Source organism: Lontra canadensis, unplaced genomic scaffold (assembly GCF_010015895.1).
Source record: "Lontra canadensis isolate GAN:19392208 unplaced genomic scaffold, GSC_riverotter_1.0 scaffold40, whole genome shotgun sequence".
Lineage (NCBI taxonomy): Eukaryota > Metazoa > Chordata > Mammalia > Carnivora > Mustelidae > Lontra > Lontra canadensis.
This window is the reverse complement of record NW_022631034.1, coordinates 2,368,058-2,395,781: the sequence shown is the minus strand read 5'-3', so window position 1 is coordinate 2,395,781 and position 27,724 is coordinate 2,368,058. Positions and strand designations below refer to the sequence as shown.

General features: G+C 45.0%; 1 protein-coding gene across 1 annotated transcript in view; it reads left to right on the top strand.

The window, feature by feature from the left end:
• WLS (Wnt ligand secretion mediator) overlaps nucleotides 1-22,423 on the top strand; it is a 100,609-nt gene extending 78,186 nt beyond the window's left edge. Inside the window, exons 9-12 of the mRNA XM_032870074.1 lie at nucleotides 1,846-1,989; nucleotides 3,200-3,283; nucleotides 10,891-11,044; nucleotides 21,462-22,423. Coding sequence (XP_032725965.1) covers nucleotides 1,846-1,989; nucleotides 3,200-3,283; nucleotides 10,891-11,044; nucleotides 21,462-21,571 — 492 coding nt within the window. The 3' untranslated portion in view covers nucleotides 21,572-22,423. The remainder of the gene's footprint in view (nucleotides 1-1,845; nucleotides 1,990-3,199; nucleotides 3,284-10,890; nucleotides 11,045-21,461) is intronic.
• Nucleotides 22,424-27,724: the final 5,301 nt, after the last annotated feature.

The following is a 27,724-nucleotide window of genomic DNA, read 5'->3' as shown; positions in this document are numbered from 1 at the left end:
TGTGCCAGCCAGAGCTTTGATCCTCAGACCAATGAGAATGGCACAATTAAGGCAAATAAGAAGAATTAATGCTTGCTTTTAAGCCCGGTAAGAGCCAGCAGAAAGAGGAAGGTGCAGCGTATCCCCAGGGCTAAGGATCGCAGTTGCTTGTCTTACCACAGCCTGTCCGGATGATCTCTTAGACACTTGTTTACTGCAGACTCAAGCATGACTGGCATGAACCACAGAGGTTCATCTCTGGGCTGCTGGGGAGAGCCTGTTTCTGAGGTCCTTCCGTGTGTGAGACTTCTTATGGTGACTTTGGTGTGCTGGCATACCACGCTGTGGCTGTTCATTTCTGAGACCATGTAGAGATGAGACTAAGGTGATTTGTTCCAGAGCAGCAGCCGAGGTTTCTGGCTGGTTGGCGTACACTCGGTCTGAGTTATCTTCATGAAGCAGAAGCCACAGTCTTCACTTCTCCCCTTTAGGATGCTGGATTTAAATATTTTATCTTCCTAAATAATATGTTAAGTCCTGTGGGAGAGAAAGACTCTCCGTAGTGGGGAGAGAGGCTGGAGTTCTTTCTTGATGGATACTATTGGGTCATGTGCTGGTAAATACGCTTTGTCCGGCCATGAGGTTTACGTGGGCTTCTTAGTATCACAAGACCTTTGAGAGCCAACTGATTTTGTAGTATCATTACCTTGAAGATGAGAGAGTTGAGCTTTCCCCTGCTCCCATCCTTCCTCCCGAAAATGTGAGCTGTACAGCGCAGGGAGTACTTACAGTGTTAAGTCTGCTTCAGCCATTTCATTGTACACATATGTTGGAGGTCCAGGGAGGCAAATAAAATGTCAGGGCCTGTAGCCAAAACTATATTCCCTTCATTCTGGCGTGCTTCACTTCAGTCGGCTTTAGGAAGGAAGGAGAAACTGCATTAAATATATTATTTAATGAAATATACACGCTGAGTTCACAGTTGTTAAAATATCTTAAAATATGCAACTTGAGGTAGAGTTGTAGCAGAAGGGACTTAGATTCAGGTCACCTGCCTCCCAGGCCAGCTCAGCATTCTCCAAACCTTGGTGATTCTCCAGTTGAGCTTTCAAGATAGGTCTCAGAGTTGCCCGGATCAGTTTCAAAGTATATGCTGCTTCTACCCTCATCTCCCACCTTGGCCATCTGTCCTTCTGCTCTCTGTTCCATTTGACAAGATTTTTCTTGTGGTGACAGAAAATTGCAGGCAGAACTTCATCCCTGGTTTTACCGGAAGGCCTTCCATCCCATGCCCAGCCTCCCTTGAGCTGCTGCTCCCAACCCCCACATCATCACCCTCTGACCGGGCGTCTTGGTCTCCTTCTAAAAATCCAAGCACTAGCCCACTGGTTCTCAAACATGATTATACATGGTTTCCTTGCTCTTGGAAAATCAGATTCCATAGATCCGCCATGGAACCTGGGCTGTATTATAACTTCTGGTGATTTTAATGCAGCGTTCTACCTGACCAGTCATTTGCAACCAACACCCATTATTTTAGTGCTTTTCGAATGTCTCGTGGTACCAGTCTCTTGAGAATCTTGTTAAGAGGCGGTTTCTGATCCAGTAGGTCTCTGGTGGGCCCTGGAGTCTGCATTTCTAATAAGCAAGGCTCCATTCCTCTTCTCACTCACTTCAGAGAGCAGCTTGGAACATTCCGCTCTTTTGTACTTTTGTGTCCAAAAATCGCTATCACTGGCATTAGAATGCCAGGTTTTACTATCTTATCCCCCTGTTTGGAGACCGTGTGTGTCGTTGCCAGCAGAACTGAGGAGAGGTGTTTGTGTCATCAGCAAGCCTGCCCTTTCCTTTACTGGAAACCATCAGATGGCCTTCATCATTGTGGCTGGTATCTGCCTCTGCCTATACTTCCTGTTTCTGTGCTTCATGGTGTTTCAGGTGTTTCAGAACATCAGCGGGAAGCAGTCCAGCCTGCCGGCCATGAGCAAAGTCCGGCGGCTCCACTACGAGGTGAGCAAACTTTCAGGCTCGTGTGGGAACTGATGACTCGAGAGCTCCCGCTTGGTGTGTAAACATACACCACACACCTGCACCTGGAGAGGAGATGCCTTTATTGCAGATACACATGGAGGGAGTCTCCTGTCATGCAGGGTCTCTGGGCAAAATAAGAGTCTAAACCTGACAGCATCTAGCTGGCTTGTGTCTGTCTTGGAGTTTTCTGTGGTCTCTCTGTCTTTCTGTCCTCAGAAGGGGTGAACTTGTCCAGCAGGTTCTTCAGCTTTGGGATGGAATGTGGGTGATACCAGATGGGAGATTTGACAAGGTGGAATCAGGGCTTTGGCCGGGGTGAGGCTTTAGGTAAGGTTCCCTTGCTGAAGCCTGGGCTTCAGCCCAGGTGATCTGATTTTTAGACTCTAAGAGGCCACATTTCCCTAAAAATATCCAGCATGTGATCAGATAGAATTCAGTAATCTCTGTTGAAAGGTTATGTGCCTTGTTCAAGGGAAAACACTCAACATCCTCTGATCTCTAATGTAGGCAACACATTCTTATTTTTTCAAGGATCCCTTGGACTCATGCCTGAGTCCTTGGAGACATGGGCCTATTTCCTCTTGTGAAAAGAAACAGAAACTGCAGAACTCAGGGCTTTTATGTGCAGTGGATCTGCAGCTAAGAGCCCTGGAATAAGAGGTGTGTCTCCCTGAAACACAGGTTCTCTTAAATCCTGCTCTCAGGAAACCTTGGGCACTCTCTGAAGCTTTGCCTGTCTCTAGAGCTGGAGTGACACATGAGAAAATTCAACCAAATCCACTTCATGTTGATTAATATGCACATTTCTTTTTGTTCACTGGAGCAGAATTTTATTACAACCGCAGAAAACTTGGATTTGGTGACTTTGAACCCTTGCAGAGAAGCATAACCAGCTTAGCAGGGAAATTAGCAGCCTCACAACATGCCGTGAATATAATTTCCCCAGGCTCTGGTATCACTGTTTCATGAGAGATAAGAACATAAGAAATATTTGGTCCAGTAAGATTTTCAGCCACCTTCACCTCTGCAGGAGAAATGTTAGTATGTGAAATTACTTTACTAGTCCCTCTTAGGACTTTTATTTTATAGATTTTTTTAAATTGTTTTTTTTTTACAGATTTATATCTTGGGAAAAAGATTAGTGCTAGCCAGGAGAGTGGTAAACTGCTCTTTCTCTCCTTCCCAATAGGGGCTGATTTTCAGGTTCAAGTTCCTCATGCTGATCACCTTGGCCTGCGCTGCTATGACTGTCATTTTCTTCATCGTGAGTCAGGTAGGTGGCCCCTGAAGGGTCAGGGTGAGAATGTTCCTGGAGGGGTGCCTCCACTCTGCACAGAAAGTTCTAGAGAGCTGCTAAGAAAGGAGCAGAGAGGCTGTAATGCTAGGCAGGTCCTCAAGCCATGTTTTTTTTTTTTTTTTTTTTTTTTTTTTAAAGATTTTATTTATTTATTTGACAGGCAGAGATCACAAGTAGGCAGAGAGGCAGGCAGAGAGAGGAAGGGAAGCAGGCTCCCTGCTGTGCAGAGAGCCCGATGCGGGGCTCGATCCCAGGACCCTGGGATCATGACCTGAGCCGAAGGCAGCGGCTTAACCCACTGAGCCACCCAGGCGCCCCCAAGCCATGTTTTTTAAGGCTGCTCCACTCTGGGACTTAACCACCTGGCTAGAGGCGGATGGAATTTTCCCTTTCGGTACAACCTTGTAGGAGGAAGAAAGTTGCTACATAAATTAAGAGCCTGCAGCCAGATTGAAGGGCACTTATTTCATTTACTTAAGGGATTGCAGTTTTTAAGCCCTATAGCAGAACACCAGCAAGCAAGTATTAGTTGGACTTGATCTTTATCTGGCATTAACGTAGATGCTCTTACAGTCCATCAGCCATTCTTTGTGATAATTATTTTGCCACTTAAACATAAACTACAACTCAGAAGTCCCCTTGATAGAATCTTATCTTTCTGCGGGGTATTTCTAAAACTCAAAATTTTGCTATACTTGAAAACCTCAGTAGTGGTAATAATTTTAAAATGTTGGTAACTGGCTTTGGAAAGTGGAAAGCCTTGTTTAAATCTGACAGACAAACTACCTGCCATTCACTTGAGTATCACAAAAATCCTGTGGGTAAGTATGGTGGTAGAGGTTGTTAGCTCAGTTGCTAGCTGTAAAACCAAATGGCCTTAGGGACATTTCCCATGGGTGCTATTTTCCAGCTGGGTGGGGTGGTGGATAGATTCCTTAACAGTGCTAAGGTTGAATTTTCTTATCAGTAGAATGCATGGAATAGTACCACGACAAAAGGTGGCTGGAAGGACCACGGGGAAGTAATGCCTGCAAAGTGATTTGCAGAGTGCCTGGTACATTGTGGGCAGGAATAGTTGTGCTCTTGGGAATGACAAAAAGGGTGAATGTTGTGCCAAAGGCCATTCAGTAAGTTAGGTACCAGAACCCAGTCCTTTTGACTTTTTCCTTTTTTTTTTTCCCCAACTGTTCTGTCATCCCTGTTTTTGGCCCAAACTGAGAATGTTAGTTGCATAGGTGGAGCCTTAGGACCGACTTGTCTCATTGTGCTGGCTCATTTCCTTCTAGTGGAGGGGCTCTGGTGCTTTTTTGTACCATAGACCCCAAGGGCAACCTGCTGGAGGCTATGGGCCTCTTCTTTGAATGTTTTTAAATGAGTAAAATATGATACTTTGGATTTCAAAGATATTTGCAATTATCCATGTTACCGATGTTACAGATATATATCTGTAATTGTAATTGTTATGAAAATGTCATGATTTCAGTTAGTAACAAAATTACAGGTAATGCTAGTGTTAATATTAACAGGACTTTGTTTTCTACATTCATAATTGCAAGAAATGGTAACTTTCAGTTAGAGAATGGTGAAAATGAAGATACAGTTTTTCTCCTTCCAGTTCATGGACCCCTTGAACTTGTTGCAGGGACACCCCAGGGTGCTTCTGACCATGTTAGGAGCCCCTAGAGCCATGTTGGGCTTTGCCCACTGGGCAGTGTGAGTGTTGCTGTTGAAGGCTGAAATGGGTGTGGAAAACAAATAAAACAAATAGTACACATCTGTCTTCGATATTTCTGCTTACCACATCTGCTATGACCTACACCAGTGCCGTGTTTGTATCAGACTGTTTATGAAACCGAGGGAACTTCAGTCGCCACTCCAAGTGCAGTAGCATATTTCAGATTCTGAATGAGTTTTTTATTCACCCAGCTGGGGCTCCAACAAGGGTGTCTGAGGGCTGACTTATCCTTTGGCTGATTCCTTCACGTGACCCAAGTGTCCAGTCCTCCAGGGCCTCGGTAACACACGGGGACACTCAGTGAATCTGAGAGAGCAGGACGCACTCCTTGGAGAAACAGAAGCTTCTAGTCAGCTGGGCTGAGGAATGAAAGGCAATCCCGAGGCATGTTCTTAGGAAGGCAGAAACAAGGGGCACTTTGGGTCTTAACACATGTCTCTGCCACCTCAGAAAGCTGCCGCCACACTCCCGCTGCCCCATGCTGCTCACTTACCTGGCTCTGCCAAGAGTCCCCTCCACCTGAAGTCAGGAAGGGACAGCGGGCTGATCTTGAAGGCAGTCCACACATGTTGCTCGAATTTAGCCTTGTCTGTGTTACACAGTGCACCATTTTCAAGCAAGGGAGGCCAGTTCTTCCAAGGAACAGAGTTTGTGGCTTTTCTTTGGAGAAAAAGGTTAATATTCCGTTGCCCCAGTATTTTCTAACATGGCTCCAGCCTGTGGCTGGTTTTTTATATCTGCCGGAGCAACAGTCTGCCCGGGGTGGACTTCAACTCCAAGGGGGTAGCAGCGAGCTTTTTTGGATTCCATTAGCTCCTCACATTCCTCCTGCTGCGTTATTTTTTTAAGGTTTATTTATAGATATCTAAGACATTTTCAAGCATAACTCTCCATGTCCCAGGTACTGTACTAATATAGTCATCAGAGGATTTATTTTTTAATGTCATTTTGGAATGTCTCAGCAATGAGCTCACCTGAAAGAAAACCTATTGGGTAACTTTTTGAAATAGATCCCAGCCTTAGGTAAAAGGAATGTATTAAAACTCCCATTATGCTCTCGGGCTTGCTGAGAGAGCTTGCATTTAAACCCCATGAAATATAATGCGAGGGGATCTCGCCAGGATATTGAAGCTCTGAGGCCAGGAATGAAGGGCCCACAGGAAGCTGTGGAATGCAGTGACCTTGAGGCTTTGTAGCTGGGTCCTGTGGGGCAGTCTTTTAATGCCTGCCATTTTAATGGCCTCAGTCCTAGCAACCGAGAGATGGTACATCACAGTCTGGTATTTTAGCCCCTTCCCTCTGGAAAAGAAAGAGGCGTTCCGTTTAGAGGTGGCGGGCAGTAGGGAACAGAAGTGCAATGCAGGGGAGAAGGTCACCAACCTCCACTAAGGGGACCCCCAGGTGCCTGACATTCAGGTCAGGCCCCATGCAGCAAACTCCCAGAGAGCCTGTCCCCAGCTCTTTTTTGTGTGTGTGATCACTTCATTCTGTTACTCACAGAGGAAATGTTTCCAGTAAGAGAGCCTGTGTCTGGGATTTGGAAATCTTGTTGTTAAGTGGAATGTTGGTTGTCAAGACTACTGGGTGTAAAGGGATTTGACCTTCACTTGGCTCCAGGGGTATAATTGGGTGGTTTCACACAAAAGTAAATTGTTCAAATGTTAAATCAGGAAAAACAGGGACTGTTAGAAATAAGACTTATGCAGAGGGAAGATGATTTTCTTTTTTTTTCTTTTTTGGTTGGAGCTATCTGATTTTTTTCTCTGGAAGTTAAAATGGGGTGACTGTCACCTCTGTTCTTTGGCATTAATAAGATTTCGGGTTCACAAGGCCTGCTCTGTTGAGGCTGCTTACTGTGGTTCCTGTCGGTGGGAACATGCTCAGAACGTAGGAGGTCCCAGGCAGGAATAACTGAGAGAGGAGACGGGCACACACCCACAGTCGAGTGACTCTGTATACAGCTCATTTATGCAGACTCAACTCTTTGCCCTCAGCAGGAAGTAATACATTTAGGGATTACAAATTAAATAGTAATGGTAATTCTGCAGCCTTACGCTAAACAAGGTGCAGGTGTCTCCCAGCAAACCTGAGATGGGGGCATGAATCTGCTAGTTTCTCAGGCCATCTTAGCACCTGTGCCCCCTCATGGTATGAGCATCTTATTTCATCGGTTCTACTGTAAAGTTGTATTTTGCATATAGATCCAGTTTTGAATATCCTATATTACTAGGTCTGTATTACTCTATGGATTTGAAATTGCAAACCGGTGTATATATACACTGTATAATAATTTGCATTATGGTTAATTAAGTGAATTTTCAAAGGAAATCTGGTCTTCCACAATAGTTGCTCCATATGCTAACTTAACGGACTCACCACTCTTTAGGTTAATATTGCTACTCTTGGGGCGCCTGGGTGGCTCAGTCAGTAAGCATCTGCCTTTGGCTTAGGTCCTAATTCCAGGGTCCTGGGATTGAGCACCGTGTCAGGCACTCTGTTCTGCAGGAAGCCTGCTTCTCCCTCTCCCACTCCCCGTGCTTGTGGTCCCTCTCTCGCTGTGTCTCTCTCTGTCAAATAAGTAAAAAAAATCTTTAAAAAAAAAAAAAAGGATAATATTCCTACTCTTTTATTACATAATGGTTAAGAATATCTTCTTTTGGAGTCAGAGTCACGACTTTCTGACTGAGCAATCTTGGGCAAGATAATGTACCTCACTGTGGCAGAGTTTTCCCCTATGTTGAGTGGAAATGCTACCTGCCAACTAATGAAGCTATTAAGACTAAATAATATCTTCCATGTAAAATTCTTACAGTAGTGTCTGACATAGTAGCATTGAATAAATGTTAACTGTCATTATCCTTATTATTTTAAAAAGTCTTAGTTTTGCTAATTATCTGTGTTAGTAATATTTTTTTTTAAAGATTTTATTTATTTATTTGACAGAGATCACAAGTCGGCAGAGAGGTAGGCAGAGAGAGGAGGAAGCAGGCTCCCTGCTGAGCAGAGAGCCCGATGCGGGGCTTGATCCCAGGACCCTGGGATCATTACCTGAGCCGAAGGCAGAGGCTTAACCCACTGAGCCACCCAGGTGCCCCTGTGTTAGTAATATTTAAGTGAAATAATACTTATTACCCATTGACTTACTTTTATGTACAGTCATCATTCTTTACTGTGGAATGCAATAGTTTCTCTTTACTTTGCCATCAGATACTTCCTTCAAACGACTGTTTCTGTCCTCCCTTTCTACTTCCATGTACTGGCATTCCTACACATGCCTGTACTTTTATCCATATTCATTCAACAAACATCCATCTGTCAAATACCATTGTGAACCAGGCATACAGTGGGTGTTTCCTTAGATCTGTCATGCCAGTCCCAACAAGAATCACTTTCAGCAAAAAGGTACTGAGGATTCCCAGCTAATGTCATAGGAAGTAGGGTCTCTTGCAGCAGAGAGACCTATTGAGGGGCCTGCTGTCTTAACAGAGTAGAAGAAAATTAGAGCTGTCTTACTCCATCATTACCTGTAGTTCACCCAGTCCAGCCTCCCCTCTGTCCTCTCAAACAGAACTGTTCCCTTTGTTATGACAGCAGGCACATATGTTTCCAGGAATTATCTTAAGAATCCCTCTTCTCTTCCATTATATGCATTAAAATCATCTTAAGTATGCACTAAGTACTGTAATTTTTATAAAATTACAATATTCTCTTAAGAAGAGTGACATTTGGAGACATTTCTAGGAAGTTCGTTCTAAGTAGTTTGAATGCTTATATATTGTTCTAAAATCAGAAGTGGTTATGAAATTCTTCCTTGCCAAAAATATTCCTGAGCACATTGTATCAAGTGAATTATTTCCAAAAATAAGTAAGCATTTGTGATTAGTGGTTTATGCATCACAGAAGTGAAAAATTATGTATCACCAAGGCCAAACTAAAATTGGTAAGTCTACAGTTAGTTAACCTAATTAATGGACACTCCAAGTCTTTCAAAGGGAAACACCTACACTTACAACTCTATTATGCCTGGGGCCCCAGTGGGTCATGAGGTATAAAGAAGGTGTCAGGTGAATATACACCCATTGCCTCATGAATAGGAGGTGAAATCCACCTGCTTGTCAAAGTCATTAACATTTAGATATAGCTTACCGTCTCACACTGTAGCTCCTAGGAGAGGGGACTCCTAGAAATGGCTTATATAACCCAGCCTCATTAAGTTCTCACAGGGACATTTGTCCAGTATTCTTCTACTCCATTTATGATTTCCTGTAGCAAGCAGAAGTGGTTAGAATCATTTCATTGATCTTAGAACTGGCACAAGTTTTTAGTCACTAGGCTCAGTAGTTTACAGTTCTTAGTGTAATCCATATGTCATCAGACAGCCCTCGAAACAATTACGAAGTCATTAACATAGAGAAAGGCAGCCTCAAAACATTCCTGGAGAATTGTAAAGGGTGTGAAAGATTCATAATTACCTTCATGAGTGACTTACATAGAGTGACATTATAGACACAGATTTATTGTTCATTGTCTTAGGAAATTTTTTTTTTAGATTTTTTTTTTTTTTTTTTTTGACAGAGAGAGAGAGATATCACAAGTAGACAGAGAGGCAGAAAGCAGGCTCCCCGCTGAGCAGAGAGCCTGATGCAGGGCTCCATCCCATGGTCTGAGATTATGACCTGGGCCGAAGGCTTAACCCACTGAGCCACCCAGGCGCCGCTGTCTTAGGAAATTTCTAGAAACATTTTTACTTAATTCTCCTCAGTAACCCTGCAAGTTTGTTTTGTAGGGTTTTGTTTTGTTTTTTGTTTTTAAGATTTTAGTTATTTAATTGGGAGAGAGCAAGTAAGCAAGAGAGAGACCACAAGTAGGGGAGAGAGGCAGAGGAGAGAGGGAGAAGCAGACTCTCTGGGTAGCTGGGAGCCTGATGTGGGACTCGATTCCAGGACTCCAGTGTCATGACCTGAGCTGAAGGCAGATGCTTAATCAACTGCGCCACCCAGGCACTCCTCTACTTTGTACTTAAAGAAACTGCAGTTCAGAGTCTTAATCTTCTCTTACATTAATCAGAGTAAGTGGTAAAGTCTGCATTTGAATCCTGATCTCTGACTCCAGGCCCGTGTCTTTTCTGCTTCCCTGCACTGCCCCACTAAGGAAGGCTACTCACTTATTTAATGAGCCTGTCTTCACTGAGCCCCTGTGGGGCATCAGGCACCAAGGATTGGCAGTAAACAGGTCAGAAGTGGTCTCTGTCTGCAGGGAGTTTACATCGAGCTGGGAAGACAGACCACAGAGGAGGAGTCAGAGTTGTGGATAAGTGTGAGACTCAAACACAATTTCCATATATTAGGGATAACCGTGTACTGTTATTTAAGAAAGAGCTACTCCCCGGGTGATTCTGATACCCAGCCAACAGGAGAACCACTGACTTTGTATCTGACACGCAGTAAACCCTCAGTGAACGTAAATTCATACTAGTATGATTTAGCTTTAAAAAAGAGGCCTGGGTGCCTGAGTAGTTCAGTCAGTTAAATGTCTGCCTTTGGCTCAGGTCATGATCCCAGGGTTCTGGGATCAAGCCCCGAATCCATTGGGCTCCCTGCTCAGTAGGGAGTCTACTGCTCCTTCTCCCTCTGCCCCTTCTCCCACTCGGGCTCCCTCATTCTCTCTCTCTCTCTCTTTCTTTCAAAAATAAATAAATAAATCACCTAAAAAAGAAAAACAGGAGTCCTACAAGGCCCTTTACTTTTCCCATATATAGAAGACATTCAGTTTTTGTGTGGGTTGATTCCTGTCTCCGTGTTATGTTTCTTCTTGGTTCCAATTAAATGTTACTGTTTTTTTTCCGTAGGTGACGGAAGGCCATTGGAAGTGGGGCGGTGTCACAGTCCAAGTGAACAGTGCCTTTTTCACAGGCATTTATGGGATGTGGAACCTGTATGTCTTTGCTTTGATGTTCTTATATGCGCCCTCCCATAAGAACTATGGGGAAGACCAGTCCAATGGTGAGTTTGTCTCTTTAGCAGAGCTTTATTCAGGATAATTCAGCTTCAGTTTCTACAAGATCCACTTAGGAAAGGCTCTGGGTTCCCTGGTCAAACTTGCCCTCCAAATGTCAGTGAGTACCCCTGGGGTACTGGGGAGCCATAAGAAAAAAAGCCAGCACAGGGCAGATATTTCTTTAAGTCCTTGTGCCTTTTTTTAAATCTTCAAACATGGAGAATATTGCAGTCTAGTCTGAAAGAGGTGCCCCTTTTAGTATAAAACTTAAAATTGCTTTCCTCAATTTTCTGAGCAAAATTGACTCTCAGAGATTATGCCGTATTTATTCTTCTGATTTGAGAAGCATGATCTTAAGCTATCAGGTGGAATGGGACTGGGTTCTGAGAGTTGAAGACTGAGCTGGCTTCATTTTTCTCCTGCCCAATCTTGTGCAAGGCTGTTGACACGCGTCCACACCAATAGCTATTCACCCGTCCCCATGGCCTTCTTCTCCCTAAATGCTACTGACGCTACGAGGAACCTTAGGGAACCTAGCCAGTCTGGCTGTTTTGTAGATGATGAAACGGAGGCCCAGAGAGGGGAAGTGCTTGACCGGGGTGTCTTTAACAGCAGTGGCAGAGGGAAATGACTGTCACTGCTCCAGGCCATGCTCTTAATTTGGAATAGGTGGCCTGGTAAACAACATGTCTGATAGCTCCTTTTTCTCTGACAGCTCAGTCCTACACTGTTGGGCCCCACCCTTACTCTGCCTTCTCTTTCTCACACCTGCTTTACCCTTGCCGTGTTCTCGCTCTTCCCCAAGTATTAGATGCTCCTTCTCAAATCCGAGCCAGTGCCCTTCACTCCCTTGGAGCAAAGTCCAGGGCTTTAGGTCTGCATGTCTGCTGTGGGACCATGGCTGGGCCTTGCTCATAGGAAGTACTCAACACAAGTGTGTATTGAATGAATGGATTCATATCCTGGGTCCATGTGGGTCTAATAAAACCCTCCCCACCTTCTGGGCTCATTCAAAATGCTGCTTCTTTCTTGAAACCTATTCCAGAACACTCCAGTTGGAGCCCAGAAAACTATATCCAATAGAATGTTGTTGCCATGGGATATTGCTGGGTTTTAGTAGTCAAATTTTAGAACCATTGGGTTTTTAATTGGCATTAATGAGGTTTTTACTGCAGGACATCTTAATGCCTTTAGTGCCTTAATTTTTACTTATAGGTCTTTTTAAATGGGTGGGAGTAATAGCATTCCCCAAAATTATTGAATTATTTGGCCCTGGACCCCTTTTTCCAGGCAGTGCTTTTTTTTTTTTTTTTTTTTGGAAATGGTGTTCTAAGGAACAGGCCTGGGGAAACACGATTATCCTTTTCATATGACACTTGCTGTATAAATGCAGTAGATAAATTTGCCTGAGTCTTCTCTCTCCTGTTGGAATCCTGACTCCTTAAGAGCAAGGACAGGTTCTTAAGGGTGCTTTGAAAATGTTGTTTGAGTTAATGCTTTAGAAATAAGTGTTCTAGATTTGTTTTTATATTTCAGAGGTGGGCCATTGATCTTGAGAGCTGAGTTAAAAGGAGGGGGTGATGACGGTGATGGTGTAGGAAGTGAAGGGCAGCTCTGTTGAAAGTTGGGGATGATTCTCAGCCACCATCTGCCTCAATACCATACTTGCCACTTCTCTGTAAGAGTGTCCTTCAGGCCTGTCTTCCTTCCTGCTCCTTGGTTGGTCGCACTCCGCGTGGGGAATGGTGGCACATAACCTCTCAAGTAGTGGACCTCCAGAATGCCAGCAGGAAGGGGTGCTGGGCTTGTGAACAAGAATCTTAATTTCATTTCATGGTCATCCTGTTGGACTTTGACAGAAACCACATGGGCATGTCCTCGACTTGAGAGTATTGAGCAGGAATCCAGTAGATGAAGTTCCTGCCTTCCAGGGAAATTCCCCATAAAGCAGTCACTTCCTGGGAAGTTGGAATGATACTACTAATGGGTAATAGTTACTGAATACTGACCACATACTAGAGCACTTTATGTAAACTATTCTGGTGGTTTTGGTTCGGTGATTCTGGCATACTACTTAACCTCTGTGCAACACTTCTCCCAGTTGTGTGATCTCTTAAAGTCTTGGAACTGTGAAGGTTCTCTTTCTTTCTTCCTGTTGGCAAAGAGGAGCATCTCTTATGAAAGTGGCAGCTCAGGGGGGTGATTCTGTCACAGGTAAGGGGTTTCCCAACACTGGTAAGAATTTGCCCATCCTAGCACTTTTAGGCACGTGGAAGCCAGAGCTGTGGCCAGCCCCTTAGAGGTAGGCTGACTGCCTGTCACCCTGTTGGGCCAAATGCTTGATTTGCAAGCCAGGTATTAGGCAGCTCCCATTGGGACTTCTTACTCTGCACAACAGCCACCCTCTGAGGCTTAAAGAAACTTTGCAATTGAGAATAGCCCTCCCCACAGATTTGGGATGGGGGCGGGGAGAGGCGGGCAGGGAGAGGCAGCTTGACCTGTAACTTCACAGAAGGCGCAAAAGCTAGTTCTCACCAGGAGGTCCTATCCCCCAAATCCCTTGCCAAACGTATTTGTGTTTATTTGTTTTGGGATTGTCAGGGTGCCACTAGCATCTAGGGGACAGAGTCTAAGGATGCTAAGTGTCCTGCCATGAGCAAAATAGTCCCCTGGAGTAGAGAATTGTCCAGCCTAAAATGCCAATAGGGCCCTTGTTGAAAAACAAATTTTCAAGCAGTTAAGTGGGCATGCTCTTTTGGGACCGAGCCACATACCTTAGCAGTTCTGTGATGGTGACATGATCGGCTGTGACTTCACAGCTGCCCGCGAGCCCCCGGCCGCTTGTTGTATCCTTCCATTCCTGCGTCGTGCTGTGACCTCGTGCCTTTGGAAGGGGCTTTTCCGCATCGGGTTCTCGGATCATGTTCCTTCTCTGCCCTCCTTCACTTCTCATCTCTTCGTCTACCGCCAGACCACACAGTGTCTCCCAGGAGTTACAAGATTTTGAAGCTCCTTGGAAAGAGCTAGTTCAAAGTATTATGGAAACCTAGAAAATGAACTCCTCGGGAGTTACACTGTATTTTTAAATTCTCTGAATCTCTGGATGACATCCCTTCTCCTCCCCCAGCCTTCCCATGCTCCTTTCCCTTTCTTGTGGAAAGTTTTTATTTTTAAGTTGGCTTGGGCTCCCCGGCTCCTTTGCTTTTAAGGTCCAGAGCCAAGAATTCAGATCTCTGGCTATGGAGAATGAATCCCAGGTGTGTGGTGCTTCTTGCCTTGGTGAGATGGACCTCTGGAAAAAGCTCCTTTCCAGGAACTTGGCAGGTGGTTTCTGAGGCAGCCAAAGGGGATAAAGAAAGAAAAGGAACATTGAGAGGGATTGTTTTGTTTGGACGTGGAGAGGAGATGCCAAGAACTGCCAGGAGGGAGTGGGTAGGAAGGAAATGAAAGCAGAGACCATAGACTTTAGCCTCTCCCTTTTGGTCAAGGAATGGACGGAGAGAAACAAAGCAGATGGCAGGTTCTAGAAAGGCTGGCTTTCTAAAGAGCATTTTTTTTTTTTCTTATACATATGTTTCTCTTTTACTCTGTGGATCGGAAAATGACCCTTAGAAATGAACCCCTGAGTAGCGCAGTACTTAGCACTGTGTCAGGTTTGATCAGATGGAGTGACCTGACGCCCGAAGGAGGGACCAAGACACAGTCCCTGCTCTCATGGAGCTAGTAGCCTGGTCTGAGAGGCAAGGCTTCCTTGGCTGCCTCTTGAAACTCGGGACATGGCAGAATAGCTCTAGGCCGGAACACTTTCATGTTTTTAGCAGCTGATGGGTGCTGCAAAGGTATGGCGCTCTGGGTTCCATCTTCTAGTTGATTGATTCATCATAGTTGGTGACAGAAACGTTCTCACATCAGTTATTTCATATACGTACATATATATATATCTTTAAGTATAATCATTTTATGTGTGTATGTGTGTGTACATATTGTTGTGTGTTTGTATACACACATATACAAACAGACATACAACTTTTTAAAAAAGATTTTATTTATTTATTTGAGAGAGAATGAGTATGAGAGGGGAGAGGTCAGAGGGAGAAGCAGACACCCCCTCCCCCCGCGCTGAGCAGGGGACCCCGACGTGGGTCTCAATCCCAGGACTCCAGGATCATGACCCAAGTTGGAGGCAGTCTCTCAACCAATTGAGCCACCCAGGTGCCCTGACTTGTTTTAATTTAGCAAAGATATTTTAGACCTCATTCTTTTAAGGACCTTCACATTTTCTGCCAGCTCCTGCTACCTTCTCATTAAAGTTGTTCCTTTTACCTGTTCCCATAAGCAATTTGTGAATCATTCTAGTTGTCTTCCCAGGCAGACATGAATTGCAGCAGGCTGATGTTAACCTTAGGTCGGAGCGAAGATGGCATCTCCCAGGGGCTCAGCATCGATACTGTCCACACTCAACAAACTGTCCAAACCCCCTCAGCCACCAATTCATGTGGAAAAAAAGTTGGAGCTGCTTATGAAGTCAGACAATTCTTAATAATAGCTTTCATTTCTGTATTCTTTCGTCTATAGAATTCTTGTCAGAAGGTTTTAGAAAAAAACTGAGAAACGGAATTCCTGACTGGATGACTGTGACGAAGGGTACAGGAGACGCTCTAATTGCCAACTGGTTGCTTTCTATTTCTATTCGCACTAAATGTCTTCTGTCTGACACACTCATTCTGCTGGAAGCCACAGCAGCAACCCCAGGTCCTATGTCTTGGTAGCTCGCTACCACGCTGTGTCAGTTTTCCTGCCAGAGGCTTCTAAGGTCTCCTGCTGCTTGTTTCACAGGAAAGGTGGCTTTGGCTTTTGTTGCCTCAATAAATGTTTGGTTTGAGTCATGAGGCTTTGACAGTGGCTGCCTTTTATTGAGGCCTTTCCCCTGGTTGCATGTTAGATGACCCACCCATGGCTGGCCTGGCTTCTTGATGTCTGTGAGCAGTGATGGAAGTGGTCTTACCACCAGGGCTGGACTCAGACTCTGAAGTGGGTCTCGATATCCTTTTCCTAATGAAGATGGGAAGCCTGTAATAAGCCATCACCAGCCGAGCACCTCCACTCTGCTGAATGGAGCTGGGCACTTCCCGTCTCGCGCCTCTCCCAGGGCTGCTGTCCTTCCAGTGACCTGATCTTTCCTTTCCCAGGCAAAGTAAATAATTTTTTCCAGCTCATCGAATGACTGTTACCCTACCCTCAGTCACCTTCTTGGGAGGAACTTTCTGCTTCCTAAATTTATCAGTTTGGGAAGCCTGATATTGCAGATACCACAGAATGAGAAATCTATGTATTTTTTCACAGTTCTAAAGACTGGAAGTCCAAGATCAAAGTTTCGGCAGGACTGGTTTCTTCTGATGCTTCTTTTCTTGGCTTGTAGATGGTCATCTTCTCTCTGTGTCCTCACATGGTCTTTTGTCTGTGTGTCTCTGTACCCTAATCTCCTTTTCACATAAAGACATAGGTCATATTGGATTAGGGACCTTCCCTATGACCTCATGTTAATTCCATACCTCTTTAAAGGCCCTGTCTCCACATATAGTCACATTCTGAGGTACTAGGAATTAGGAGTTCAACAAATGAATTTTGGAAGGATATAATTCAACCCATAACATTAAGATTTCACTCAAAATGCCTAGGTTTTATTGTGTCCACCCTCTTGCAGTTGCCTGGTTCTTGGTATCTAGAGGTAGATACTTTGGAGGTAGATGGGGAATGGCTCACCCCATGCCTGGTATAAACCACCTAAATGCCTAAAAGTGACTAAGAGATGGCTGGATCCAGGCCACTGTGTCCCAACCCCTTGAAGGGGTCACAAAAACCAAGCCATCCTGAGGCACACCTATTTTCCAGCTGAGGGCTCCATGAGGAACACAAGAGCTGCTGTGCTGGGCTAAACCACCCACACACAGTGGAGCAGGGAGGACCCGGATTGGTGTGTACCAGGAGAGTCTTTGTGGATGCTGTAATGAGCATTTAGTACCTATCACAAACTGCAGTGTTTATTTATATTCTTTGAAAAAAATTTTTTTGAAGATTTTTAAGAACCTGCTCTCCACTTAAAAAAATGTATATATATTTTTGTGTGTGTGTGAGAGAGCAGAAGCAGGGTGGGAGGGGTAGAGGGAGAGGAAGAAGCAGGCTTCCCACTGAGCAAGGAACCCAATGAGGGAACTCCATCCTGCCACCCTGGGATCGCGACCTGAGCCCAAGGCAGATGCTTAACCGACTGAGCCACCCAGGCGCCCCCTACTGTCCAATTTATTTTTAACACCCAAAGTATAGGAGGGACATAACCTTAGAGTCAACCGTAGTCCTTTCCATGGAAATAGTTTCCTTTACAAATACTCTCCTTGTATTTTTTAATTCTGCCATGAACCAGGCTGGACTCTATTACAAAGTTACCATTTGAACTTAGTTTTGAAGGTGAATAGGAGGGAGGTCAGTATGGGACTAGAGAAAATTCCACAGGAAAGAATGAAGTCAAGGGTGTTATAAAAAGAACGTAAGTGGGGCGCCTGGGTGGCTCAGTGAGTTAGGCCTCTGCCTTTGGCCCAGGTCATGATCTCAGGGTCCTGGGATCGAGCCCTACATCGGGCTCTCGGCTCAGCAGGGAGCCTGCTTACCCCTCTCCCTCTGCCTGCTGTTCTGCCTACTTGTGATCTCTCTCCCTCTGTCAAATAAATAAATAAAATATTTAAAAAAAAAAAAAAGAACATAAGCTTTGGAGGTAGACATAGATGGTTGGGAATCCTGGCTCCAGTGTGCACTGAGTCTGACCTAAAGAAATATGAACTCGTGGTGCGGGAGCTTTCTGGCTTCCAGGTCTGGTTAACATGGTGTTCATTCGCCTTGGTGGTTGTGAGGACAGAATTAGGTAGCCCCATAATGTTCTAAGACTGCTGGTCTCCCATATTCTGTGAAACAATCTTGGAGTTAACCTTAGCACATTTTCTTTCCTTTACTACAGTAGCCACAGATACACAAGGGATCGTCATTAAAATGTGGCCAGTCTTAGGGAGCTGTGGTAATTGCTGTCTCATTATAGCGTAGTTTATAAAGCTTTCCATGTCTCTGGGATGTGTTCCAGCCAGTTAGAATCAAGCAGCAAGCAGCTACATACCTGTGGATGCCATATCATAAATATGGATCCACTGATAGTCCTTGGTGAGTAAATCCAATGCCAGAGACTAGTCCCATTTCACAACAGTTAGACAGAAACAAGCCTTCATCTCCTTGTTAATTAGCTGAGAGCAGCTGACACCATAAGCAGGGAAAGAGATTTACTGCAAACTGAAGAATTCTTGTCTTTACCTTTCTTAATTTTTTCCCCATTTATTCTTCTCCTCTTCCCTAAACAAGAAACATAATGCATTTTTGGAAAGGGTTTTGTGGATTTTTGGTTTTTGGTTTTGTTTTGTTTGTTTCTTTCTTTCTTTTTCTTTTTTTTTTTTTTTTGCCTTAGAAAAGACTTTGAGCATGTTTGTGTACTGAGTAGCAGGAGCCAAGAGTGACGGAGAATAACAGATGGAGCAAGACCTTGGCAGAAGTAGGGGCTGGTGGAATTTGGAAAGAAATGGAAGGATTCCCACTCCTACCATGTTACTGCCATATTCCCACATTAACTCCCTAAGGGGGAGGCGGGTGAGGGGAGCTGGCCTTCAAGGTACAATAAAACCACACCTGAATGAATCATAGATTTGTCCAGCTGGGGTCCCATTGGTCTGGGTCCTTCACATCAGAGAAATTAATTGCCTATTTGAGCCTCAGTGTCTTCCTATCTTATAAAGAAATACAAAGCATGCTGACCTGCTCCTAGTGCATAGGGTAAGTACTCATAAGTAAAAGCTCTCTTTGCTACCCAGACACTGATATTGTGTGCTTTAAATTCTCTTTCATCAAATACGGAAGCAGAGTTAACATGCTGCACATCTCATCCAGATTATGCATGTATATGTTTGTGACCGTGACACATTGTATGTGGATTCATCGTCTGCTGGCAGTCTTGCTGGCTGGTGGGAACTGGGTTGTTTACAAAGAGTTAGTGTAGCCTAAAGGTTTTGACAGCCTGGGTTCCTGAGCCTTTTGGTCTGATTTGAATCCCACATCACAGGTTCCCAGCCTGGCCCTTGGGCAAGTTACTTAACCTCTCTGTGCCTCATCTGTTTTCTCATCAATAGAATGGAAATGATGACAGTAGCGATTCTGTCAAAGGGCTAGTATGAGGATTAAATATGTTAGTATTTGTAGAGTGTTTAGAACAGTGTCAGCACACGAGAAAGACCTCTCTGTGTGCTTATTAAAGTAATTTGGCTCAAGTGGTGTGGAGGATCATACACATTTTTTAGGACGTGCCAATGAGAATCGCATTTTAAGCTTAAAGAATTAGCATCTTGGGTTCAAAACCTGAGTAGAATTACATTCTAGTGTCTATTTTTAAGTAGTCCTCAGTGAAAGAGATTCTTTAGGTAAACTCTTAGAGGTGCTAATGGCTTTATTGGGGTGGTCAGGACTGTCTTTGGAATTTTAATGACTCACGCAGACATCCACTTCCTGACTGTGGCTTTGAAGTTTTGATGGCTCACCCAGATATGCAAATCCAGAACTAGCTTTGACCCAGAAATTTGAGGCCTAGGCATTGTGCTAGACTGAGGAGTGGGCTAGAAGTTGCAACAGTGAGAATGCAAGCTGGTGACCTGGGAAAACTTGCTTGTTGTACAAATAATGGTTCAGTGTGGCCTCTGGGGGCTCTGCGGAAGGCTTCTGTAGGCTCTGCCCCCCATTGGTCTGTGTGCTGGCCCAAGGGAGGATAAAGCTGGATGTGCTGGAGGTTGGCCTGAGAGCCCCTTTATTACTTGCTCTGCCCCCAGTTCTGTGGGTCAGACCCTTGGGCAAATAGCCCTAAACACCATGAGCAGTCCTCTGCATCAGCTCATGACCCAGCTGCTGAAAGAAGGGAGTCTCTCAGGTAGAAAGCCGCAGACCAGCATTTACTAAGACTGATGCTGCCGCACAGCTGCTGAGAAACGGGTCTAAGTGAAAAACTAATACCACATGGCATATGTGAGGAGCACCAGCCTCGCAGCCTGTGGGACCAGGGTGTGGGGTGACTCCTGGGTTCTGAGGCCTGCAGATGTGTTGAGGCCCAGCAGTTCTTAGATTAGTGACAAGACATTAGTTGTAAGCATAGGTCTGAAGCTTTCTTCTAAGTTTCAGCCCCAGTTGAAAGTGCACTTATTTATTTAATTCTGTGCTTTGAACTAGACAAACTTTAGTCCCAGAAAATATGTGTACACATACATAAGGCCCAAACATAAAGATATAAATATATAAAAAGCATATATCGTAATAAAATAAAATATAACATATACTAAAAACAGACATAGAACATATACAAATCACAGACCTAACCCTGACCTTTCATTCTCCAGCACGTCTTTCTGTAAATCTGCAAGTCCGTGCGCATCCCACCCAGACACGGTCTGAGAACAGTTAGGTCCTGATGTTTCCCATTTTCTCTTTGCCAGTTACATGTTCATTTAGTTTGCCTCATGGCAGGTAGGATGCTTTAATTTACAGAAACATATTTTTTCTTGCTAGTGGAGAAAAGACTACATTATTCCATTTTAGCAGAGGAATAGGTCTGTCACTGATGAGGAGTCCAAGACCACAGGTGTCGAGTACAGAATTCCAGGGGCAGCAGAAGATTTTAAGCACATTTCTAGGACTTTTTTTCCAGGAGGAGAAAACCCCTAAACGTTTCTAAACCCAGTCTGTTAGTAAATATAGGCAGGTCTTGTTTGCCCTCGCGTGGCGTAGCTGCTTTGTAAATTACTCACAGCAAGTGTGTCTGTGCCTCACTCCCCATCCCTGAGGAGGTGTGTTGTGCTGGTTTGGCCCTCAGCGCAGGCCTTGGAGTCAGACTTTCCTTCCCTGGCCAAGTTCCCGGCTCTGTTGTGTGTCTGCCTCTCCACCTGGGGCAGTGTCTTTACTTCCCTCCCTGTTTCCTCATCTCTAAAGCTGCTGGGATCCCAGCGCCCACCTGGGGTGGCTCTTGGGAGGATTAACTATGATTACATATAAAGCCTGGAGAATGGCGTCTGGTACAAAGTAAGCTCTCATTAAATGTTAATAATGACTACACATGATAGAAGCAGTATGCTGACTCATCTATCATTAATATCTCCTCCCTGAGAGACAGGAATGCCCCGAAAGTACCGCAGAGCCTGAGTGAAGGGGGTGCACGTTGGCCCAGGTGTTTGTGCCCTGGTGGTCTCTGGAAGCTCGGGATGTGGAAGAGGGCTGGTGCTGGGGCAGCCGTTACGGCGGCGAATGCCAGCTGCTTCTTCCTCGCACACATCTCACACCAAAAACCTGTTTCAGGTGATCTGGGTGTCCACAGTGGGGAGGAACTACAGCTCACCACCACCATCACTCATGTGGACGGACCCACCGAGATCTACAAGCTGACCCGCAAGGAGGCCCAAGAGTAAGAGGCTACAGCACCCGGCTGGGACGGTCCTGCATCTGGGCCCCTCTAGCTAGAGCGGGGAGCGTGCCCCAGAGAGCTCAGGCGCAGAGGAAAGCTCCAGGCTTCTGGCTGTGGTTTCCTGGACCAGCGGCAGAGACGTCCGTCAGTTCGCCTTCCGACTGTAGCTCTCGGAGGACAATTCCCGCAGCCACTAATGCGTTGTGTATGATAACAAAGCCTCTGATATGACACATTTTCTGTGATCATTGTTAATTAGTGACATAGTAACATCTGTAGCAGGTGGTTAGTAAACCTCATGTGTTGGGGGTGTTCTCCTTGGGGGATGGTTTGGGCCAGATGGGGTCTATATGGAGTGGAATATTTGACTCTCTTTCCTGTTTTAGATTCTAAGATAGATTTTAACATCTTTGCAGGCCAGGATAGGCTGTTGTCATAGTCTTCTCAAACCTAGTCTGTGACCACTTGTTGTTTGTTGGGTTTTTTTTTTCTATTTATATCACCAAGTAGCCTATTGAGTTAATATTTAAGTTGTCAATAGATGTGTGTCCCTATTTTTTATGGCATAATATAAAATAATTGAATTTCATGAGAAGGTCTATTACGCCAGGGGCATTTCAGCTTTGAAACCAAATCTGTATATCCAGTACTAACCAGTCTGTTGGATGTGGGTTTTAAAAAATGTTTGCTAAACTACCCAAGTAGGATTTATTGTATTAAATGGCCTTTGGGTCTGAAAAGCTTTTTTAACCTCTTGCTTAAAATGTGTTTTCTTTTGATAAGATGCTTCCAACAGCCTCCAAAAGTGTAGATCTGATCATTTAAATAAATCTGTATGTATGTGCCCTTATGGATATGCACACGTCATCCGCCGCCTCCACCACCGCTCGTGCCCGCAGGATCTTTTCCCTGCCGAGTCTGGGGGTGGGGGTGGGGGAGAACTGGCTGGAGAAGCAGCTTTATGAAAAGTTAAAATATTTTGCCACCAAATCAGAGTGTTTGGGGGGTGGTATCAATTTCTGGAGATAGGATAATACTTTCTGTGCTAGGCTGGCAACAAGAGCTCACACGTGTGGCCCCAAGGGTGGGGAAGAAAAGTTAGAGGATGTACAGCCAGACATCTGCACCCCCACCCACTTCCCAAGTAGCCTGTTTCATTGCATTTTAACTCTGTCATCTGAGAGGCCACGTGGCACAGCAGAGAGAGAGGATACCGGATCGGGCGTTCCAAGGCACGGTTTCCTGTCATCATTAACAAGATGACCTTGTTGAAACCTCCTGACCTAGCTGTTCCCTCACCTACAGACTGGCATTCATAACCTTTCATTGCTTCACAGGATTGCCCTGCCAATTAAAAGAGTTAGAGCATATGGAAATGTTCTTGTGCTCTAAGCCATATAAACGTGTTCTTCCTGGAGTCGAGAAACCATTTTGTGAGTGTTTTTCACACACATGTGCCTGCAGGTCTGGGGCGCATGCCATGGAATTTGCCCACTCCGCAGCCTCCATCCTTCCTCGTGCCTGATTTTGGCTAAAGTCACACTCAGCCATGATGGAAAGACACACACACTTTGGCTTTGGCGCTTCTTCCGGGCCTTTTCCTATCCTGGTAAACACGTGATGTATGCAATCAGACACATTCGACATCTACTTTCTGATCAACCACTGTGGTGCCAGGAAATCCATGTAGCCTGTGCCTCGCCATTGGGACGGGAGGATGAATGTAAAATGTGACTAGTGATCTCCTGTCCCAAAGGATGGAGGGAGAGTTTCTTCTAAGGAGATAGGAAAGGCTTCAAGTTGGCCTTCAAGAAGTAAGATTTTACAAAGACCGAGGGGCAGAAGGGAAACACAGTCCAAAAATCATAGGGGAAGTAAAGAGCAGAGAAGGTTTGGATGAGGCTGGTCCTCAGGCCTGGCTGGCACATGGGAGGAGTGGAAACAGCAGATGAGCCCCATGTCCCTTGAGCCACAATGAAAAGGGTGTTGAATGCTGTGCTAAGAGCTGTAGGACAGAACCTAAGGTGTTAGAGAAGTGATATGATCAGAATGACCACTGGATCAAGGAGAGGTTGGACAGGCTCAGCAAAAAGATTTCCAAGGCCAGAACTAGGAGACAGTAGAGGACATGGAGAGGAAGGGAGTTATTTGGAGATAAAACTGACATGGTTTGAGTGTTCTGCATGTGAGCCTCATGAAAATCCAGCGCAGTGTCAAATCACAAGCAAGCCGTTGCTGAGTGAGGGAATGGTAAGGCCTGGGACAGAATTCGCGGTTCCTAGAGATGTGTCAGTGCATCTGTTACTTAAAGGTCTGTAAGTAGTAGAAGTCAAGCCTAGCAACCTTAGTGCGAAGAAGAACTTTACAAGAACTTTCCTAGAGTAGCTCAAGGATTCATGGAAGAGTGTAATTAACCAGAAAGATTAGCAACTGGGACAACTCTAAGTCACTCCAGCACCAGGAATTCATGGACCTTTCCCCTCAAGCTGTACCTATTTATACCTACTCCAAATCTCTGTCTCACTTCAAAACTAGGAGGGAGTATGTAAGCAGCTCAGCCTCAAGCAGCTACCTGTTCCTTTGCCAATCAACCGTGTTCAGGAAATCGAATCAAACAGCTGCTAGTGGCTCACCCCGTGGATTGGGGTCAGTTTCTGAGGAATCCATTTTGAGCTGGGTAAACACTCAGGAAAGATCTGCCACAATGAGCAAGACGATGAACTTGGATTTGCTGGGCTGAATTTTCAAAAACATCTTCTGGAAGAATTGACAAGGTAACAATTAGAGGTGAGAGATAAATACACAGACCACTGGGGGTAGGTTTTGGCAGTCCTTATCATCCAGAATAAGAAGTACAGCTGGGACAGAGCATCAAAGCATCGGGGAAGGTAGCTGGCAAGAGTGGTGAACTGGACACAGCCTCGTGAGAGAGAAAATGAGGTTAGATTACCCAGAAAAATGCAAGTTGTGTAAAGAGCCAGATTCATGGGGGAAGGAGTTAGAAAGCCTGAGAGATGTGACAGCATTTAAGGAATAAAACCTGTTAGATTTGGTGGTTTGGAAGGCTATGACCTTTTCAAGTGGCAGGACAGAAGTTAGACATGGAACAGAATTAATGGGTGGTCGTGTTGGGAAGGGAAGAGGTAGGGCGGTCGCTCCGGGAGGAACCAGAGAAAGGGAGGGCTTGTGTTTTGTCATCTGAGGGGAGAACTGGACAGAGTTTGTAAACCTGAGGAGTGAGAGGCAGCCCTGAGGTAAAGATGATGGTGAAGTCACATAAGCCCCAAGGAAATTCAGACATTAGGGATCAAGAACACAAGTTAATGGGTTAGTTTTGAACAAGTGAAAGGATACTTTCATCCCGAGATGGGAGAGAAATAGGGGATGGATGTTAGAGGAGAAACGAAGTCCAAAGGAGAGAGGTTGCCTCTGGTCCCTCGGGGTGTCCTGTCATCTCCACAAACATGAAATGAGTGCTGGAGTTCTCAGTTTCAAGAGTGCACATTGAACCCAACAATTTTTGATCGATGGAAGGTTCAAGAGACTCTCTAAGAGGTGAGAAGAAGCCTTTATTAAGGACCATTCATCTAAAGAGAAAAAATTACTGGCCATGTATATCACCAGTTCTACAAGCTGTCCTAAATTGTTCAGGTAGCTTTGAAGAATATGATAGAAAATAAGTAGAAAGCTTCCCAATTATCTGCTTTTTTTAAAATAAAAATCAACATATTCAACAAGCAAATGAAATACACTTTCCGTTTCAAAGAGAACAATATCAGTTTTATGTGGTTCAGTCGCATTGGGTATTCACGAGGTGTTCCTACAGCTTCCCCTTCTAGGAAGGAATTGTCCGTAGTAACCATGTAAGTGGTTCCCCACATGATCTCCAGGTCATTTCTTCGTCGGAGCTGAGTAGATTGTGGCAACAGCCCTCATGCCTGAGTCTTTCAGCGTCTCTCAGAGCTGGCGGAGCCCTGAAGTCACATCCTGGCAGGTACTTTCGAGAAGGTCAGAAGAAATTCAGAGTGGAGATTGGTCTTGGATCTCATTCTCACCTGGACAGTTCTATAAACTACGTTTTATCAGCTCCTTCAAAATGATCCGGATGTGAGAGGCTGGCCGGTCACACTAGGGAACCTCACTAGATGGCCGTTCCCACATGATCTCACAGTGCAGCGGGCACGCACTTCCTGCGGCTCCGTCATCCCAGACACATTCGCACTTTGCTGTCGTTGGGTAATCATGGAGGCTAAAAGAGGACACAGAAGAAACAATGTCTCAACCACAGTGAAGCCTGAGGCTTCCCTGAGCCTCCAAAGAAAATACACACAGCTCCCTCCAGAGTGCCTAGCAGAGTGTGGGAATTCAGTCGGGGAGGGTTGTGGGCCAGTGAACACGCGTTGGCTAATCCTAGTCTCAGTCTGACTGCAATGGAAACATACAGTCTTTGGGACCCTTTTTTTTTTTTTTTTTTCATTCAAGCCAACTTTGTTCCTTTCGGGATATGTTAGTGGCCCCGACTTGGCTGAAGTCGCCAGTACAGTCTGACATTCATGGGACTAGACCTTTGTCCCTGTCTTTCCAGCTCCATTCATCCCGTGGTGCTACCAGAACCATACTGACTTCTGCAAGCTTGCTCTCACCCATCGCGTTTTGACACGTGACTGCTTTGGCTGGGTAGAGATACTGGTTTCCAAGACTATCTTCAGTGATGCCTTTTCCCTGGACATCAGAGGGTCTTCTAGGCACCCTTTGAACCATCCAGTGTCCTGAGCTGTCTATTGGGAGCAATGCTCTTGGCTTCAGTTATTGAGACGCTGTTCAGTATTGAGACCAGCCCTTCCCTTGTGGCTTTGACCTTCTTGTTCTTACGGAATTCCCTCCCAGGTCCTCTCCCACTCAGGCCTGCTCCCCTCCAGGTTTGTGTCTCAGTTCCAAAACCCCTCCTGAAGACATGGTTTCCAGACCCTTCCCTTGTGACGGCTTGCTGTTAACTGCAATCTGATTCCTCACTGTTCCAAAACGGGTTACTCAGACTGTAGTGTTGCTCCAGGGAGCACAGATTAGCGTGAAAAGAATACTTCTCCTGGGGCTCGACATCCTAAGAAAATGGCACCAGGTTTTAAAAAATACCCACATCTTACGTTTTTGCTTCTTGTGATCATGTAACCACTCAGAGTTTTTAAAATGAGCATCACCATTCGTTTACATTCAGCAATACTTTTCAACGTAATTATAGGACTTTGCAAGTATCCCAGTGATATTTCACTTTTCTCACACAGATTAAAAGGTAAAGCACAGTTTGAAATAAAAATGCAGGTAGCAAAGGCCTTTCCAAGTGCAAAATGGGTTGGTTTCAGTTGCCAGAGGATGTACAAATCTATTCATCCAAGACCAGAAAACCCTCCCACAGCTTGGACATCTCTCCTTTGTTCAGCTTTCTTACACACGCGTGCGCATACACACACACACACATCCCATTGCTGTGGACCTCTCTTTCTTCGTGTGTGTTTTGTAAAAAGGAACTTTATAATTTACCTATTTTCCACGTAAAATCACCTCTTGATAGTCACATAGTGGAGATCCTAGTTCACATGATAAAGAATGAGCCTGGGAGAGGTAAACTGATGAAGTTGAAATAAAGAAGAGATTTTCAGTCCCTGAACCTCCCTGTCTTTTGAGTAGCATATTTGTAGGAGAAGCATCAGGAATTGTGTTTTGAGCTGCAACTCTCATTAGAGCAGAATGACCTTATTAGCGAGATGTTATTCTAGCCTCAAAAAGAGCTTCCCGCTCTCCACTTCCATTGATGGCAAGTGTCTGCCCTCTTCTGGCCAAATGGAGATGACAAGGACCGCTGAGCAAATTCTTGGGACAAAAGTTAGACCTTGGAATCTGGGAAGTGTGTAGGTGCTCCAGGATAATTAGTGCTTTTTAGTGAATTCTGGTCCTGGCTCTGCATGTAACTTTTCTCTGGAACGCTCAGGGCACCCAAACCACCCTCCCACACGCCCCCCGCCCCGCCGTCCCTTGAACTAGGTAATCTCTGAACTCCTCACCAGCCCGGATTCTAAGAATCATCAAGGTGGCTGTGTGCTAATGATGTCCTATAGAAATAAGGAGCACCTGATCCGGATCCACTGGGCATTGCTGTCTG